Here is an 18,450-nt window from a genome sequence, read left to right on the forward strand (position 1 = left end):
ATAAGATTAGTGTTGCCGTCAGGACATACTGTGTTTCAACATTGAGCCATAGTGAGAGCTGCATTGTGCCAGTAATTGCGCACACCCATTTGTATTGCAGCACAAAGAAGTGTTGGTTAGCTGGCATAGAGAAGGGGTCTAAATAGAAACGATCAAAGCCACGGGCAAAGTTAAGACGATGCAGCTCTGTTTTGTGATCACCTAGCACTGTGTTTAGCAGCTCCTGACTTCCCTCTGTTGCTTCCACTGGTTTCCTTTGCTTTCTCGTTTATGTGTTATCATTTGTGTGCAATCATTTGTGTGTTATAAGCATGCATGTTTTTGAAGCCCGATTACTGTAGGTAGTTCATCAAAATACACAATTGTACGAGACGTGAGAGCACGATATGAATTTGTTTTCTTTTTGCCCCCATCCAAACAAGAGATATGCCACGTTTCCCACATAACTTGTGCCAATATTTAAAGATATTCAAGTGCTACATAGTTGAACAGGACCGAGACAATGTTGTCTGCCGTCGCTTGGAGCAAGCCAGTCTATTTCTTGTATTTTCCCGAATTACATAATTAATTTGTATTCTATTGTATATTGTATTCAGAGTGAGAGTGTCAATGAGAAAGTTGTAGATCATCCTGAAAAATTCCCAATCCAGCTTTGTGTTGCTCAATACATGCTACATAAAAGTTTTTTGCCAAGCCTGAAAGAAAACATGAAATATGAAAAAGTGCTCTGCAACTATTTGCACGGCACTTTTCTCGATGACACATTTGCACTTAATATAATATTTGACTAGTTGATTAATTAATAACTAATTATGTAATTAGAAAAAATACAAGAAATAGCCTGACTTACTCCGAGTGACATCAAACAACATTACCTTCATTCTGTCGAGCTACGAGGCACTTGCTATATTTAAAAATTTTGGCAGGAGTTACCTGGGACACACAGTATACTTTTCCTTTTGTAGGATAGCAAACCGGAGGTGTGGCTTGCTGGTCTCCTTGCCTTTACTTCTCTTTCACACACAGGTTAACATTTGGGCACACACAGTGACATTGCACCAATGTTTGAAGATTGTAACAATCTTTCCTGCAATCTTTTCTTTTATGAATGAAACAGGAGAGCTCTACTGCTGCGACGATGGTGGTGGAGGCGACTAAAGGCCACGCTGCACCAGTCCTTGCAGGAGGAAGGAAAAAATGCCAAGTTCTTCACGTGGCAAAAATCCCAATGCCCACACTTTTACAAAGCAGTCATCCGCATCATGTAGGAACATGAAACAAAAACCAATATACATTATATATACATATATACATATATATATATGTATATATATATACACACACAACATGAGCAGCAACACACTGCCGAACATTGAAACACATCCAAACAGCACCACATCACTGGCGTGCTGTCACGTGGCAGTACAAAAACTATGCAAGCGCGGGAGCAACGCGCGTCGCCGCCACTGCCGCCGCCAAGCCAAGTGACTGGCCAGTCAAAGCTGTCATCTCCGAAGACAGCGTCTTGCCACGAGGGGATTTCACAACCAATCAACCAAGCCCAGTTATCATTCTGCTACTACTACTAGTGCTACTACTACTGCTACTAGTGTGTGATGCTCGGATCGCCGTCAGTGGCAAGACCAGACTCAGTGTGCACGATAGCTGCTGTGGTGGGTGGGATCTGTTTGGTTGTCTGCAACATCCAAAATCACAGAACGGCATGGTTCTACCGCACTTTCTGTCTTAGCCCGTGGCGCCGACTTCTAACTGTCGGGCTTGTAGTGGTCACTTGTGTTCTCATTTCTTTGTGTTTCTTTGTGACGCCATATCAGACAAGAGACTGGAGATCAAGTGTTTTTAGATCGCAAACTTTTTTTTAAATTCCTTTTATCTTTGAAGATAGTTTTCACATCCTGCTGCAACTTCCTCGTGTGTGTTTTTTAATTTTTGTTGGAGTGTGTTTGCACGTCTTCCTTCCTCTTGAATCCAGAGAGTGTGATGAGTGTGTGTCCAGTTTTAATGTGTGTCTTGGTGTGGCCACATGTGAGCGGTGACGTTGAGCACGTGTGTCGTGTGACCTGATTTTTTCCCCATTAAGATCAACAGGGTGGCCATGTGCTATATTTCGGTGACAATTACCTTGTACACCATTACAAAATTTTTATGATTCGCAGAGATTGTCGTGCACACTCAAAACAAAACGTTACTGATGTGAAGTTTTATGCGATGAGTGATTCCGCGTGTCCAGCGGGTTCAGTTGCTGGTGTTTTCATGGTGCGCATTGTAATTAATCAAGCGTGGGTCATGTGACTCTAGGAACACAAATGGCACTTGCACATCTTGCTTACTTCGGAGAATTAAGCGCATGTCACCTTACTTATGGGTCATCAGTGAACTTCATTGGATTCCTATCGTTATTGATTTGTGTGGAGATGAGTACCTGAGCTTCCGCCATCAAATTGAAATGCCATCATACTTCTACATTGTGACAAAACCCTATGTGAGGTGTTCAGTAGGTTGATCAAATTGAGTGCCTAATTGCACTAAGTAAAATATATATCGATGCAACACAAGAGCAATTTCACAGGGTGTTCGAATATGTGTTGTCTTCGAGTTTTTGTTCTTCTACATGTAAAAGAGAAGGAAGCAAAATTTTGTAGCAACATACTATTTCATAATCGTGATTAAGTTGGCAGGAAGAGTAGGCTGCAGTCAGTCATAATTTTTAGCACCCTGATGCAGTAAAAATATTTCACAATAGTGGTACTGACTTTTCAATACAAGCACATCTGTTGCTGTGTTCTGCTCTGGGTTTAATTCCATTGCATCGAATTTTCCTGATTGCTCAAAGTGGAAGACCCATGAATGCCGAAAAGCTCTGCAAAATGGTCCTTGGTCCAGTATTTTCCATGATAGTGTTATTCAAGGTCATTTTATTTGGTGTGTTATTAGTTCGTTTCTGCTTTCGTGCTTTATTACCTTTGATTCACCACAGTTTTCATGTTGTGTTCACCTGAGTTTGTGCATTCTTACATTCTGATGTTTATTTAGTTTTCTCGGATGCCTGAAGCAGCTCCTCTGTAGATGGTATGGATTAACGGGTCATGAAGACTTTGTGTGCAAGTTTCCCGGTAAAATTGCCAAGTTTGTGTTGGACGTGTAAGCAGATGATGATGTTCCCATAAAATTCAGTGTAATTTGAGGCAACTTGTAGCAAAATGCATACGCATCCTAGTATTTCAGCTTAAAAACGTTTCTTGGACACAAAATACAATTATGTGTAAAGTGTACGGTTACCTTACATGCCCGCGATTGATGTTCTGGGCTTACGTGAACAACGCTTTCTCTATGAGCCTATTCGCAACCTTCTCTGCTTAAAAAATGCCACCAGTGACGTAGCCAGACGTCTTTCTTCGAGGGGAGAGGGCACGCACTTGACTGGGAATGAGGAGGGTGAAGGGGTTGAAGGGGAGGTGGGTGGGGGGGCGCATGCATGGCGTGCCCCCCTCTGGCTACACCACTGCACGCATCACAGGCTTTCTGGGGAGAAGGGAGGGGTGCATAGAGACGGCCGTAATGGGCAACGTTTTCTATGAACTGCAACTAAGTGCCATGGACACCTGTACTGACGAATGCAAGTCACTGGGAGTAATCTCTTCCCGGGCTACTTGCGCATGAAGCTTTCCTCATGACCTGACTGTTTGAGACTTCATTAAATGCAAAGCCTACCTCTCTAGAGAACAACATGCGTCTGTTTTGTCTCCCTTCTTGCCGATTAGCATATTTCACAGAGCTGCACCAGTGGCAGGCTTGTAAAGCTTTTTTGCCTCTCACCTAACGGTGCTTGGAACAAAGCGTGGCAATCGAGTCTTGCTATTTGTGTTCTAGCAGTGTTGCTCCAGACAGCCGTTTTGGCCATATGCTCGTACAGTAAATGCTGAGATGCTGGAAATACGGAGCTGCGATTGTCTCTTCATGAGGCCTGCGTCAAAGAGCTACAGTACTTTTGCATGCAGAGTCTGCGTCAAAAATTTAATACGCTTTAGTACGTGATGGAGATGCCACTTCGCCTTGAGCAGCTGTTGGCTTCAGCAGTCATTTCTTGGAAAAAAAAAACAGATTTGCTGCCATGAAGACGTTCTTTCTTTTTAAAGCAAAATTCTATTGCGGCGAAGGCAGACCTCACGACAATATTTGCAATAAATGTGTAGACATACAGCAGATACTGTTGGATTTGGGGCTCGCTAGCATTCTACCCAAACATGGCATAAGCTAAATAGTATGCATATAAATCTTTCAGGTACATTTGCCAAACATGACATTAGAAAGTTTTCCCATACACGATGTCATTACAAAAAACTTGTCCTGCTTCACACAAACTAGCTGCAAATTAAATTTAACTTTTGCTACATTTTCTTAGGCAAGAATTAAATTGCTGGTTTCACCTTTTTCACATAAGTTTGTCTGCATGTCGCCTTCCTGCGTTGTGTCGACGGCCACGTCTAGAGCTGTGCTCTAGAGGAGCCATTTAACGAGGCAACATTCCTGTTACAACCATTTTGGTGCTCCGAGCATTCATGTAGTAAATTTATTATTAATTTAGAAACAATGTGGGGCATTACAAAAATATACATGTAAAATATATTGGCAATAAAGGACAAATTTGCGCCTTTGCTTGTGCAGTGGCACTGAGAGTAACAAGAAAAAAAAAACACTTGCAAGAAATAGTGGCAGGTTCCGAGTCTTGACACTGAAACTCTTTGAAAGATAATTTTGTAAAAATCTTAAACAAAGGCTCTTGATCTGTTAGTAAGCACTATTACTTCTTCAAAATGGCCTGCATTCTTTATATGCTGCACTTGCAAAACGCAACCTTTCTTGTCAAAAGCAATGGACACCATTCTACACAACTAACACTGCTGGGTACAATGCCAGAAGCTACATTTTCATCTGTAACGACCACATTGTTATGACATCTGAGATGCAGAATTTGTTGTCCGCTTAGGTATAGTGTGTGTCAAAGAACCTCAGGTGGTTAAATTACCCTGAAATGGAGCCCCCTCCCACTACCGTATACCTGAAAACTGAGGATTAATCATGGGATTTTGAACTCTCTCCAACAAAACAGTGCCTAACGTTTTTGGCACTTCTAATCATAAGGAGCTTCCAGCTTACTAGATGCATAAATCTGTGTAGCACACCATCATGGTTGGAGGCTGCACTAGGTTTCCTATTGCAGTTGCTGCTTCTTGAATCTTTTCTGTTGATGCATGGAAAGATTACGTTGAGATCTACCATTAACTGCTATTTGTTTGGCTTCATTTTTGTTGCTGTTTCACTTATCTCCATTTTTTTTTGTTTGGAACATGGGTCATTAAGGCCAATGCAGAGCCATATGTGGTTGGTGCATGGGTGAGAATTACGTTCAAACATGACATGAAATTAAGTGTTGAAATTAAGGGTTTGATGAAAGTTTGTCTAGTCAAGTGCATGTTAGAAAAGTGAAAAATATGAGGTCACTGACAAAATCAACAGTTATTATTCGACTTGGCTGACATGTCCTAGTGCACTCACATTGTCAAATGGTACAACACATCAATTATCACAAAGAAAAAATTATGATGAGGCTTATTTTTAAATCATTACTATTACAGGCAACACCTTTTCCTCTCATCCAGAAGGATGGTACCATGCCCGAAATTTAACTCCACTGACTATATTGTGTGCTTTGTATGTGCTTACAAGTGATTACAATACTGTCCACTGCATTGTGAAAAAGTAACTGCTATAGGTTTTGGAACATCAAATACTATATTTGGTCAGTGACCTTATATTCATCAGTCTTTCTTTATTATACAAGTAGTGAAGTTGCTTTAAAGCGATGTTAAGGAGTAAATCTAAGTTAGGCTATATGTGCAGATTGCACATCGGAAATAATAAGTCACAAGCTCGCTCAGCAAAGCCTTGCTATTGTAGGAAGGATCCAAAACCTTGTGATGGATGCTTTAAAATTCTTGCACTGTCACCCTGTGTATCATAGGCTTTAACAGTGTTTGTTTGGAAGCAGTTAGCTGCATATAAAAAAAATGAATGCACTGTATTCCAAAGTAGGCGAAAGACTCAGTCTGGACATTTCTCGGTGACTCGTTTGGCAGGCAGGAGTCCCAAATATGTGATAGTATCATGGAATCCAAGAGATAGCACTGGCATTGTCGATGCCTTCCTTGGAGCGTGAAATTCAAAAAAGATAATTTGGACTTCTTAATTCCTTTTTTTAATAATAAATGGCCTTCCTCAGCCAAGGACATTCAAAAAGAGGGCAAAATAACACTCTGTTATTCTAGTCTTATTTGCTTTTTCTATCTTAGTGCTTCTTTAAATTTAGTAGCTGTAAAACAAGTTCCTCAAACTGACATCTCTGCGCTGCAGTTATGGCCCCTTTGCTCACATGATTTGAACTGGCATCTCTGCATGCTTCGCACATGCTGCTTCTTTGTGTCTTGTTTCTTGTCTTTTGTAACGATGTGGTAAACCTTTACTCGCTGAAATACTGCACTTTTCCCACATCTTCGAAAACACCTTGTAGCAACCAAGTCACTGGCTTCTCTGCTGGTGAATTAGCTGCTGCCCACTAATTTGGGTGCAAAAGAAAGCCTAGTAGTCCTGCTTCTTCATGCATACCTACCTTCCCATATAATCTGTCTGCACCTGCATGCAACCACTATTACAAAAGCAGGAATGGGAACTGCACTGCACTGCTGTAAAGCTCCATCAAGCCATCCATGAATGGTAGCACTGCCCTTTGATTAAAATGTTCGGTGGACATTTTCTAAGTTATGGACTCACGGCATCGGCTCAAACATACTGGCGGGAAGAAGTGTTTATGAAAACCAACCTCTTGTCGTAGAGTCATCAAGGAACATTATTGAAGCTCATAGTTGCCGTCAGTAGAGAGAGAGAGAGAATTTCTTTAATGAAAACTGCAGAGGGTTTTGGGTGGTGAACATGCTTAGCATGTGCTACTCCATACGAATACGATCGCAAATTAATTTATACACATATGGCTCATTAGACACCGTACCGAATTAAAGCATGTGGTTAAGACCAGCGCCTCACAGAAATGTTAAAAGCGCCATCATCAGTCAAGAGGCTGGCACTGTGCTCGACACAAAAGAGCATCGAATCTATGCCTGTTTGTGAGTCTGCATTTTAGGTTAGGTTACTAGTATGGCCTCGTGCAGACTACAGTTCGTGCGCAAACTTTCTGCAACGATAAAAAAAAATATTTGGGACATAATGGTACAGCACGCATTTCCGGGACAGGGGATGTAATTGTATTTCCAGGGGTGTAAATCAACGTTGCTTTGTAATGCGAAAGGGGGGCGATGGGGGGGGACTTATTTGATGGCCCAGGAATTTGTAAATGAAGTATTGCATTACGATTTTTCTTTTGTTTTACGTATTTCTTGCGCCCAAATTGTTACAGTATTCTATAGCAAGGCGCACACTTACTTGTAGTATTGGAGAAGCAAAATACATGCAGTTTATAGTAAGCGTACAGGCTTAATATAGAAAACGGCAATATGACCTGCGGGCTATGATAGCATGAAAGTCCTACAACAAAACGTTAATGTGGTATACAAGTGCAACTCCAAAACGAGAAAGAGATTTGCAGGAAGGTGGAGATTTATGGTCGCTGGAGTCAGCGATTCGACGAGTCGGCTTGTCAAAGTGTTAGCTTCACAGACATTCCTTGTTCTGCTGCTGTTAATAATAGTAATCTGTCAAGCGAGTTGGTACATAGTATTTCGTAAGGATATGCCAGCAAACACAAAGGATTAAAAAAAATGATCAGGCAAGACAGAGAGAAAGGAATAGGAAGAGTGCTATACTATAACCTTTCCTGTTAAGAAGTAAAATAAGAATATGAAGAAAAAGGCATATAGAAATGTATTAAGAACGTAAAGAAGAAAAAATACGATGGTTAGCGGCGTTTGCAGCATTGTCTGTTTTACATCGATAAAAAGATAAATTGAAAAAGTTGTTTCGCTCTCTCTCCTCTTCGCCTTCTTTGCAGGTTTCATTCTCTTTCTGACGTTACCGGAACACTGTTATTCGGTTCTGCGCCGATTCTCTGATAGCTTCTGTGCGGCTTCAACTGTCCTCGAATTACTCCTTCGAGACCTAACTGCGTCAATTAGCATTGTCTCACATCGTTGAAAATTTGCATTCCAAGTATCTGTGGACGTTCGACTTTCTCCATTCCAAGTCTCTGTTTTTCTTACCGTTCTCCCGTGTCGCCAACCTAAACTTGACGAAATCGCTGTGTTGGTAATTGAACGCCACTTTTCGTCACTTAATTGCTCTAAAGTCTCAAGTCTGACCCGGTTACCTAGATATTAGGTGCTTACTGCGGAAAAATTGCGGTTGGGTGTTGGCAAATGTGCGAAACTAGGCGTGTAAAGATTATAGCGACAACTAGAATGCGGCTTTAGCCACTGGCTTGAAAGCTTCAACTAAAACGTCCCAACGGAACGCGACGCGCGGTCCACTACACCGATATGCGCCTGCGTGGGACCAGCATCTGCGCATGCTCAAGGGTATGAGCGCACGTACGTCGCTGTACAGATTGCAAACGAGAAATGGCAGAAGGTTTTAATAGGTCAGCACTGAGGCGCCCTCATGTCCCCGTATTTCCCAGACCTCAAGGTAATTGCATGAAGACGAACGTTCATTTAAAGAGCCCGAGCGAGAATGTTCGAAGAAATGTCTGGGGTGCAATCTTTCATTTCGTGCGGATGCTTTGTATTGCCTCAGAAAGCCGAGAAAATGCAGCTCGGCCCTGTAGCTGACTGTGCCAGCTTCTTCAAGGATTGCCAACCAGATTCATTTGCTTTGCCGTTTCCTTTAACAACTTGTTTGTGCAATTCGCTGGGCCGACGTTCAAGTGCATCTGTTGTAGGGTTGTAGGGATTCCGCGTTTGATCACTACAAAGCAAGAAAGAAGGAACCACAGGGGTTGAAACCCAGCAACAAGTGAGATAGTGCTGTTTTCCGATATGAGAGGGGAATGCCTGTTTATACAAGCATAGAAATGTGCGAGAGGTTGTGAATGCGAGCGTGACTGATTAGCTTATGTGTGCTACCTTTACGCTAGCGTGTTCGCGTTTTCGTGCTCGTGTCGACTTCAGAACAGTGTCTCTTGGGACCCTTCAACCTACTCGAGGCCACATTCAAACACTTTCATCTGATGGAGCACCTCGTCCCGACCAGTAGAGCTGGAGGCTTCAAAGTCGACGCATGTGCGCATAAAACAAGGGTCACATTACAAAGTATATATAACACGTAAAACTTCATTTACTCTGATATCAATCAATTTTTCCTTTTACCTGAGCTCAGTAAACTCAGCCTCCAAGGAAAGAACTGAATAGGGAATCTGACTACTTAGCAATTTTTAAAAATAAGATTATCATTCACCCGAATGTAGCACGAAGCTAGAAAGTAAACCCGTTACGGTAATCACAGAAAAAAAAAGAGCTTGTAGCCGGAAGAAAAATTTGTCCTGGTCAGGTACTCGAACCCGGGACCAACACCTTTCCGGGGCGGTTTCTCTATCACCTGGTGGAGTGAAATTGTCCACAGCGTGTCCTACAGTTTCATTGAGTAACATGTCGCAAATTCTTCTCAGCGTAAGTCGACTGCCCCCGCCTTGGTAGCACCTTCTCGCCATTTAAGCTTTCTCTTCAGTCATGCTTGGACAGTCTCCTGCAACTGTTATAATATTCGAGCAGTACGACATGCCGAAAATTTTGATGTTGTGTCCACTCGGTTGGGACAGCTCGAACTCACGCCGTACACTTTCGCACCCGTACACTTTTGTAACTTCGTTACAACACAGTTTACGGTCGGCTTTGTACATCGCAGGTGTGGATGCGTTGATTTTCGCGAAATCGACGAATTGATCGACCATTGCAAAAAACAAAAGAATACACACGCAAGTGGAAAAAAAATTTTGGGTAGTCCCACAACAGAATAATAACTCCTCTACAGCAAACATCTTTAAACCCAATTATGTGGACATAATCATGTTACAAAGCGAGTTTCTATTCCTTGCGCCGCTGCAATTTTTTTTTCTATCTTGCTCGAAATTCTTGCGAACGGACGGAAAGGTTCAGCCCACTTCCTTAGCTCACAACTGTTTTTCATTGTAAAAAAAAATAATTAGTGGTAAAATTTATTCAAGCAGTGATTAGTTCACCAGCTATTGCCGTTACCGTACGTGTGCCGCTGGCTTGTTGCAGGGCTTCTTCGGTTATGTCAAAAACTCCAACATCAATGGGAACGCATGGGGCACTTCCATACGTTGAACGCCAAACCTGGCTTCCCATCTTTCCTCATGTTATCGTTTCAAGATAACATGAGGGAACAATCGCCGTTCTCACTGACAACCCTGCGGCTAACAAAGAATCAACTTTTGTGCACAAGCTCTAGTGGTCCCGACGCCGTGCTTTGTCTACAACTTCTCACATTTCATCTTCAATTAACTTCTGAACTTCGCTTTCTAACCGGTGGTGTGAATGTGTCGGTAGTCCGTGTTTAGCGTTTCTTACCCCGCGCGTAGATACGCTTTCTAAACACACAGACAATTCAGTAGAGCTACTGAGAGGGGAAAAAAATTAAGACACTCGCACATACGTCACAACACATACGTCACAACACATACGTCACAACACATACGTCACAACACATACGTCACAAGTTTCGTTTCCACGCGAACCACTCAGCGCGCCGGCGTGTTGGTCGCGGTGTGCGTCTGGGATCACGTGGCCGGTCGTCAAACTGAGACTACAGTCGGAATCTTAAACGTTGTGCCGTACGCTTTTTATCCCGCTTCTCTCTCCGATCGTCTATCCATTGTACAAGAGCAACCCTGACTTTTACCCGTTCGTGTAATGTCCGTAGACACGTCGTTATGTTTCCTGCTCGTTATTTCCCACCTCGTCTTTTCTTTGAACGATGGGCTATTCGCAGAATGAAAACGAAGATGAGTGCGTGCGTTTCTCTGTTTGCTGGTGTTGAGGTGGTCTCCATTCTTTGTGTCCTTTTGCATTCCACTGAAAAAAAAAAGGCAATGAAAGCAAAAGGCCAAGGAGAGACAGAAAGGTTCTAATCGAAGGGGACGACTTGTTTTTTTTGTTTTTTTTTTGTTCTTACTGTAAACCTCCTTGCGGTGGATTCAGAAAACGCCAATACTAAAGGAATTTCAAAGGACAAGATGGGCGCTTACTTATAAAAGGCATAACAGGGTCAGAGCGGCGGAACTAGATCGGCCCCCGTGGGCATTTTCAGTTTCTTGTTAAACTTTACTGCCATTTGCGGTGACGTGTGAAAATTGGGGCTTGCCAAAGGTTTGGGAAAGAGAAGCCGGGAGGGGGAGGTGTAATGCTGATCCGGGCCGTGGACAGCTCTTGCCGTGGTCACCATAACATGCTCGTTCGCGGCGCATGTCTCGACTATTTCTCCGTCGTTACTCGGCCGTTTGCACGGTATCTATTTCTTCAAAAGACTGACGAAGCCAAATACTGCTTAAGCTTCGATGTTCTCACGCTAACTTAAGTCTAATGTCACCGAATCAACGCTGGGGCTACTTGAAGCGTCAATGTGCCGTATTGATCTCAGCCGCTCTGGGGAAATCAATCGTAAAGTAATTATAATCCCGAGTCTCAACCGTCCGTCTTCTTATTAACTTCAAGTGTCAGTAGTGAAAATTGCGCTCGGTACTTTTTCCTGTTAGCTTGTCGTTTGTTGCAGGGTCGCTTATAGCAATTTTGTCGCTCCCATCGCAAGTGCCATGTGCTAATCCTTTCTCTCGTTGAAACAATACGTGAATACGCCGCTATCAGTGCGTCAAAAGAATAGCAGTGCATAGTCGGAAGTCAACCCTGGGCAGGACGAAAACTGGGAGAATCGTACTCATTGAATGATAGACTGAGTTTACCGCGCACATCAACATGTACACGGTAAGAGAAACACGGCATTGGAACGCTTGGGTTAATTTTGACCACCCGGAATCCGATAACACGCGCCAGCACCTCAAACCCTGCTAAAATTATGATCGCCTGATATCCTACGTTGTCCTGCTGTCGTACGTCGTCCCCTTCGAGAAGAATCCCCTGCTTATCTCGTGCGGTTTCAAAGCCAGCGCACCACCAAACACCGAGTTACGATCATGCAACTAATCACGTGATTGGAGTGAGAACTGTTCACACTTGAGAGTAACTTTCACATCGCTGTTTGTAAGCAATTGAGCCCTCGACCTCCTTCCCTATTAAGAAATAAGGAAAGTGTGCTTGGTGAACATTGAGGAAAGTCGTAAGATGCCGTCTGGTCTTGTCCGCAACCGCATTACGCATCCTTAATTCTTCGTTGGTAAGCCCGCGTCAACGACTCCCATCAATCGTATGCCTACACGAGATCCGTAACGCCCGTCTGAAAAAAAAAAATCGCACATTTGTCTTCGATAGCTACCGCCATAACAAACCTGAATCAGGACAAGGTCCAACGTACAACCTGGACAAGTCATTTTCTTTGTTTTTAATTACGACCGTCGCCCTTTCATCCTTATAGACTGATCTGACCCCGTCGAAGAGCTTCATTCTGTACGCTCGGCCCAGGACGTGCGGTGTACGGTCAATACTTCCATTTTTCGCTGGTCTTTCTACAGAAGATTCAGAGTCGCTTCAGCCATATTTGCCGATTAACTTTTTTAACTCTGTGATAACACGTCAGATAAAGCTCACAAACTTATCCATCCTCTGCGCTCAGGAGAGGCGATTAGGTTCTTTTTTTTAAGTCACATGGGAGAACAGCTTAGTTTGGGGAATCGCTCAAATTTTCTTTTATTTATGTTTTTGTTCGCGTACTTTCACAAAATGCGGCTCATTGATACTCGAGATGCGTAGACAGTGTACACTTTTTGCCCGAAAGCGTGTAGTTTGCAGTGGTTCAGTTCATTGCACTCTCTAGAAAAACAACAAGAAAAGCCACGGCTTTTGATACTCGAGTTTGACCTGTTCAAATGCACGCTTAATTTCAATGCAAATATCTACATAACGTCCTAAGTGAACTCTATAGAAAGCGTACAGAACGTCCGCTGATGTATTTGCAACGAAATGGGCACGCGCAAAGTGAAGCTAGAAGCCTCATGGGGCAAAATGTTGGCATCCATCTTAGTGCCAACGTTGTAGCAGTGCAAATCTTTTCGAATCTTGAGCGATTGTTTTGCGCCGCACCGTCAGCTAATGCTTAGTCTTCATTTTGGGTTTTAAAATACCGCACGAACAGCAGTGACACTTGGCGTTCTTTTGTCAACACAACTCAATGTGTTCAAGAAGAACATCTGGGCGTCCTTTTATCAACACGACTTAAGTGGCTCCAAAGGCTGCATTTAGTCGGCGCTACCTACTTCTTTACAATTGCACGTCGCGCCTGTAAGCATAATAACCATGACTTACGAATATTGGATTGTAATGTGAGGCATGCAATGCATGTGAACGAATGCTGACGCAACATTGAAAGTAGCTGCTTGAATTCTATGTACGCATTGTGTTGGTCCCAAATTAGCCGTCAGATCAGGAAAATGGCGAGCTCGTTCCCTGTGTTCACGCGAGTTATTGCAAGAAAATTGACATGAAACAGTTGTGCACACTGATTTATTTGTCTTTGTTGTTCAACGTTGACCTCTCGCGAGTCATGAGACCAGGCCATTCTTGTCTTTCAGGTTTAAACACCTCGTGCTCTTGAAACGAAGATTTGTGGCAAGAACTGGAATGTTAATTAGTCTAAAACTGAGTCACTACAGGCTACTTGCTCACTGGAGAATCTTCCGTAACTTCGCCACTGGCTGTCTTCCACGTGCATAATTTTCTATCGTTTGCATTACTAATACTGCCACTTTTCGGTGCAGACAGCCGTACTTATCAACAACACAACGAATTTCCATTGGTATTTTGCCCTATCAAACATAATGACTGGAAAGAGAGTGCTTTGTTATCTTTGCTCTTTCCTTTCTGATTGCTCATGCTTTCACATAGTGCATCACGTGTAGATAGACCACAGGCTAGTTTTTTTTTCTTGCGCGGCTAACACGGGTCAGCTACTTAAAGCAGACTTTGTTGACTGCTGTCGTCATGCTGAGAATGACGTCTCTTTTTCGATCACGTTGTTAATGTTTTTAGAATGTGTCATCATTGAACGGCATATTTCACCACACTATGCTTTTTAGTGCAACTTGCAAGCCGCCCTATAGAGACAACGATTTTGGTTCGGCTTTTGTGGTTTGCCGCGGTTGACTTGATTTAGTTGGGCAGCCTTGAAGTCCATTTCTCCGTGGTTTCTTTATATTCAAAATTGAATTTGGGTTGTTAAAAGGGGAATTAAAAGCTTGGGCTTACATGAAGAAAGCGTGCCTTATTGGTAAGAGTCTGATATTTTGAGGTGATTGGTCTTTGGCCTGATCAGAAGTCTCGCGCTTTATTGACAATACTTTGAAAGGAAGCAGCGCGATAGGCACCTCATTCTCAAATCGGAGGTTAAAATGAGAAAGCAGGCCTCGTCATTGTGGTTTGTTTTTCGGTGAGATGTGTCTAATCGATGCATCATAATGATAACATTTTATATATAAAGGAACATTAAGGGCACCCATATACCTGGAAGGTGCAGTGACATGATGATATCGTGAATCTAGATAAACCGAGGCTGTCGATCACACGTACAATGCACACATTCGTTATAATGCTCCAAGCAACTATGGAGGACTTAATTTCTACTCTTCCTGGTTTCAGCTCCACAAACCTGTGTCTAATGATGCGCTTCATATCATCGTATGCAGTTTGAAGGAAAAGCACTTAAAGCGTTCCTACCGATGGCGCATGTTTCTCAGAAAAGTTAATCGCGGCATACCAACTGCGTTTTAACTTATAAGAACACCTCTTAGTGGTGTCTTGCGCTTGAGTGGGTAAAATACACGGTTGTCAGAATACACGAGGGCTTCGGAAAGCCTAGAGGCAGACGCGGACGCCGGTTTGGATAAGCAGCAGCGGCGTACTTTGAGACGTCACGTGACGGCGAAACGTAAAGGCTGCGGTACAAGACCGAGGCTATTCGCAGCCAACGCGGACCTGACTGTGGTTGCTTTAATTTTTGAATTTTCTTCCCGTGTATTTGTCAGAGTCACGGTGCGTTTTAACATTCCATCACATGTCATGGCTGCGGAGTTTTGTAGATTTTGGATGCTTGGGGAACTCTTGTACTATAGACCCCCCCCCCCCCCCCCCCCCATGCCGTCGACTTACGATTCCTTCGATGTAAACTTTCCACTTTGACGGTGTCCCGCAGTTCTCTCGCTCGCAGTTGTGTGTGGTGTTCATTCTGATAAGCGTCTGATTGCCGATGTTCGCGTTTCTTGGGAAGCATATCCACGTGTACACGTAGAAAGCGTTTCGTTCCTTTGTCGTGTGTTCGGAATTTCTGAAGAGTGAGAGTGTTCGTTTATGTGAGAGAAAAAAAAAAAACCACACATACACAAAAACCGGAAAAACAAATCATAAGTTCACGCGTCTTGTCCGTACGTTCTGTGGTTCGATTCCTTTCATGGCGTGGTCGCTGTGTGTAGTAGTTTGTTGTGTACAAGTGTAGGGACATGTGCTACATTGCTCAATTTTGAACGCGGTGCGGGCGCCCGCCGGGGAGTATGCACAAAATGTACCGCGCGATGGGTATTGTAGGTGGCCCCGTGACAAACGCGGATCACTGTGACCTTCACTTTGCCACCGGAAAGTGGCGCGGCGAATGTTACCACGTGTCGCTTGGCTTCCGGTTCGAAAAAGTGCGCGTGAATACGCGTGACGTCATCAATTCTTGCTTTCTTTTGCGTCACAACTGCTGAAATTTTTTAGAACATCCCGTTTGGTATTGAGATTAGTCGCGCCTCTGTTTCCTTGATGTTTACCCTAGTCTTGTCACGTCAGCATGTCACATCACGTGACTGCAAAGGTATGCAAAAGCAGCTGCCGCGCAAGGGTCCACAGCGCTAGGGCATGTGAATTATTTTATCGGCTCGAGATGTCGGTGATAGGCGTCGTGTCAGTGCACTAACTTACACGTTGACTTTAATTGTCATATACACTTGAACATGCACTTTATGCGTCCGGAAAATCGCTTCCAGACACGTACGTTGCAAATAGGTTCAATTTCTTTATTACTTTTCTGTTTCAGCCAACCTCCCTTTAAATTTTGGCCGAGGCATAAGCTCACAAAGCCTAATGACTAAAGGTTTGTTCGCGCTTCTCAATTGGACCTGCTGTGCTAGTGCCACGTACCGTCTCTCTGCAGATGTCCGCTGTGACGTCATTTATGTAGACCGCGCTACACGAGTAAAAGAGCGACACAACGTGGCTCCCGAACCGGAAGTCGGCGATCACGCGCTTTACTTCTGAGCATGCAATTTCCGGCAAAAAAAAAATTGCTGTCACTGTCGTGCTGTTCATTTACGCTTGTGCGGATAGTATCGTTTCGACCGCTGCTGTCATATATTGTTGTTTGTTTGCTTGTTTGCGTTGATTTGTTGAAATTTCTTTTTTTTACAAAGCGGTATGCCGTACAGCCTCAGGCTTGTTCGTATGAACTACTTTCGTTCAAGTATATGCATTGGGTTGGCCACAAACAACGACTTCCTTCTGGTACTGTCACCGTTGTGTTCCATTACAGGCTTTTAATTCAAACCGATTTAATTAAAGAACGTTGTATGCATCTCAATGGCGTTTTGAGGTTAAGTAAAAGAACGCCTGGACATTAAATTATACGATGCAAATAAGATAGCCTTTTTACTGCAAGTAAGAAGAATCGCAAGCATGAGTCTAATATAATTTAAACTGTACCGCGTTAATTTCACTGTAGACAATCTCTAGGTTTGAACTGTCTGCTTATGTTGCATATACATAGCTACGTGCTGCTTTGGATTACACCAAAGTTTTCTTTTGTAAGGCTACAATGCCACGCAAAGCAATAACGAACGTCGAATAGGCAATTTGAATATCGCTGCCGAGATTAACAATGTATTAGGTTCATCTTAAAGATGAAGAGCACAAAAACAAACTCTAGGTAGGCGTGTTTATGAAGCAAAGCAAAACAAAACAAAGAGAAAGCAGAAGAAGCGAATACTGACAATGGGACAATTCAGTGCGGTGAACGTACAAATCACAATAACTTACAAAAGAATATTCTCTTGGCTGGTGGCCGACGCCTAGGCAACGATGTTCGCCCAGTCCCCGAATAACTCGCGGGACCTTTCAATAAAGTTATTATGTTTCTTTTTCTTCTTCTTCGCGCAGATATCCTGGCATTCCGCGTTGAACACGAAATGCGACTGGCGTTCTGTTGCGTGAGCTCGACACAAATGGGGGTGGTGTAAGATGCCGTACGTGGTGCCCTGTAGAGCCCAGAAAGAGGCCGACATTTGTGAAGCGATTGAAGACTTTCGCGGGCACCGTTAAAACCCTTAAACGCGTTATCTCTTCTTTCTTTTCTTTTTTTTTTCTTGCGTGTCTTGTTAGAGCCAGTAATCCTAACCATAAACAGACCAAGGAAGGTGCGGTGAATAAGTCATTAGATGGGCAAAATGGCTTGCTTGCAGTGTATGATCAATCAAGATGTTTTATTTGTCGGAGAGCATAAATGCGTGCCGCTTGGCAATCATTAAAGCAAGATGTGTAAAAAAATATACATGTGTTTCAGCAGCGCTAGAGGTACCCAGAAGATTGCTTTATAACAAACGAAAAAAATATACAAGGCAAACACAGATTAAGAAGACGAGTGCTTATTTATTTCCGTCACGTGAAAAAGTCTCTCGCCAAATATAATTGAACACTGTCTTTGCACAAAGCAACGCTGTCGTGCGGCTGACGAAGCTACATTTCACAACGCGTGACACTTGTCCACTCTACAGTGTTTTTTTCTGTGAATTGTTTGTTCTAGACACGTGTTCTGATGTTTCAAAAGGGTATAACGACGGTGGTGCATTTCATTACTTGATAATGCGTAAAGAAAAAAAAGTCGAGATGTCAATAAAACGAGTGACGTGTAGAAACATGTGGTTGGCGTCCTTCTTTCCGATTTTTCTCCGCACGAATGAACGAGTAGAATTTATCATAGGCATGGCGCAGAGGTCGGCCTGACGTGCGGTATGTTCCAGCTTGCTACCCTGCGCAGGGAAATGAGGGCAGGGGAGGAGGAAAAAAAGGTGGTGATGAAATGTGATGATGAGGACAAGAATAATGGGTGCGTATACACAGTAATCACGTGACACAGTGCTTTCCATGAAGTCGCGAGTCTCGTCTTGCACTCTGCAAATACTCTGCAATAGTCGCAGGGTTTCTCACAATATTACCT

General features: G+C 43.2%; 1 protein-coding gene across 2 annotated transcripts in view; it reads left to right on the forward strand.

The window, feature by feature from the left end:
• LOC126527708 (uncharacterized) overlaps positions 1 to 18,148 on the forward strand; it is a 418,438-nt gene extending 400,290 nt beyond the window's left edge. For both annotated transcript variants that reach the window (XM_055068895.2, XM_050175573.3), the window contains one exon: positions 1,118 to 18,148. In XM_055068895.2, the coding sequence (XP_054924870.2) occupies positions 1,118 to 1,158 (41 nt within the window). In that variant the 3' untranslated portion in view covers positions 1,159 to 18,148. The remainder of the gene's footprint in view (positions 1 to 1,117) is intronic.
• Positions 18,149 to 18,450: the final 302 nt, after the last annotated feature.

Source organism: Dermacentor andersoni, chromosome 9 (genome assembly GCF_023375885.2).
Source record: "Dermacentor andersoni chromosome 9, qqDerAnde1_hic_scaffold, whole genome shotgun sequence".
In the NCBI taxonomy this organism is placed as follows: Eukaryota; Metazoa; Arthropoda; class Arachnida; order Ixodida; family Ixodidae; genus Dermacentor; species Dermacentor andersoni.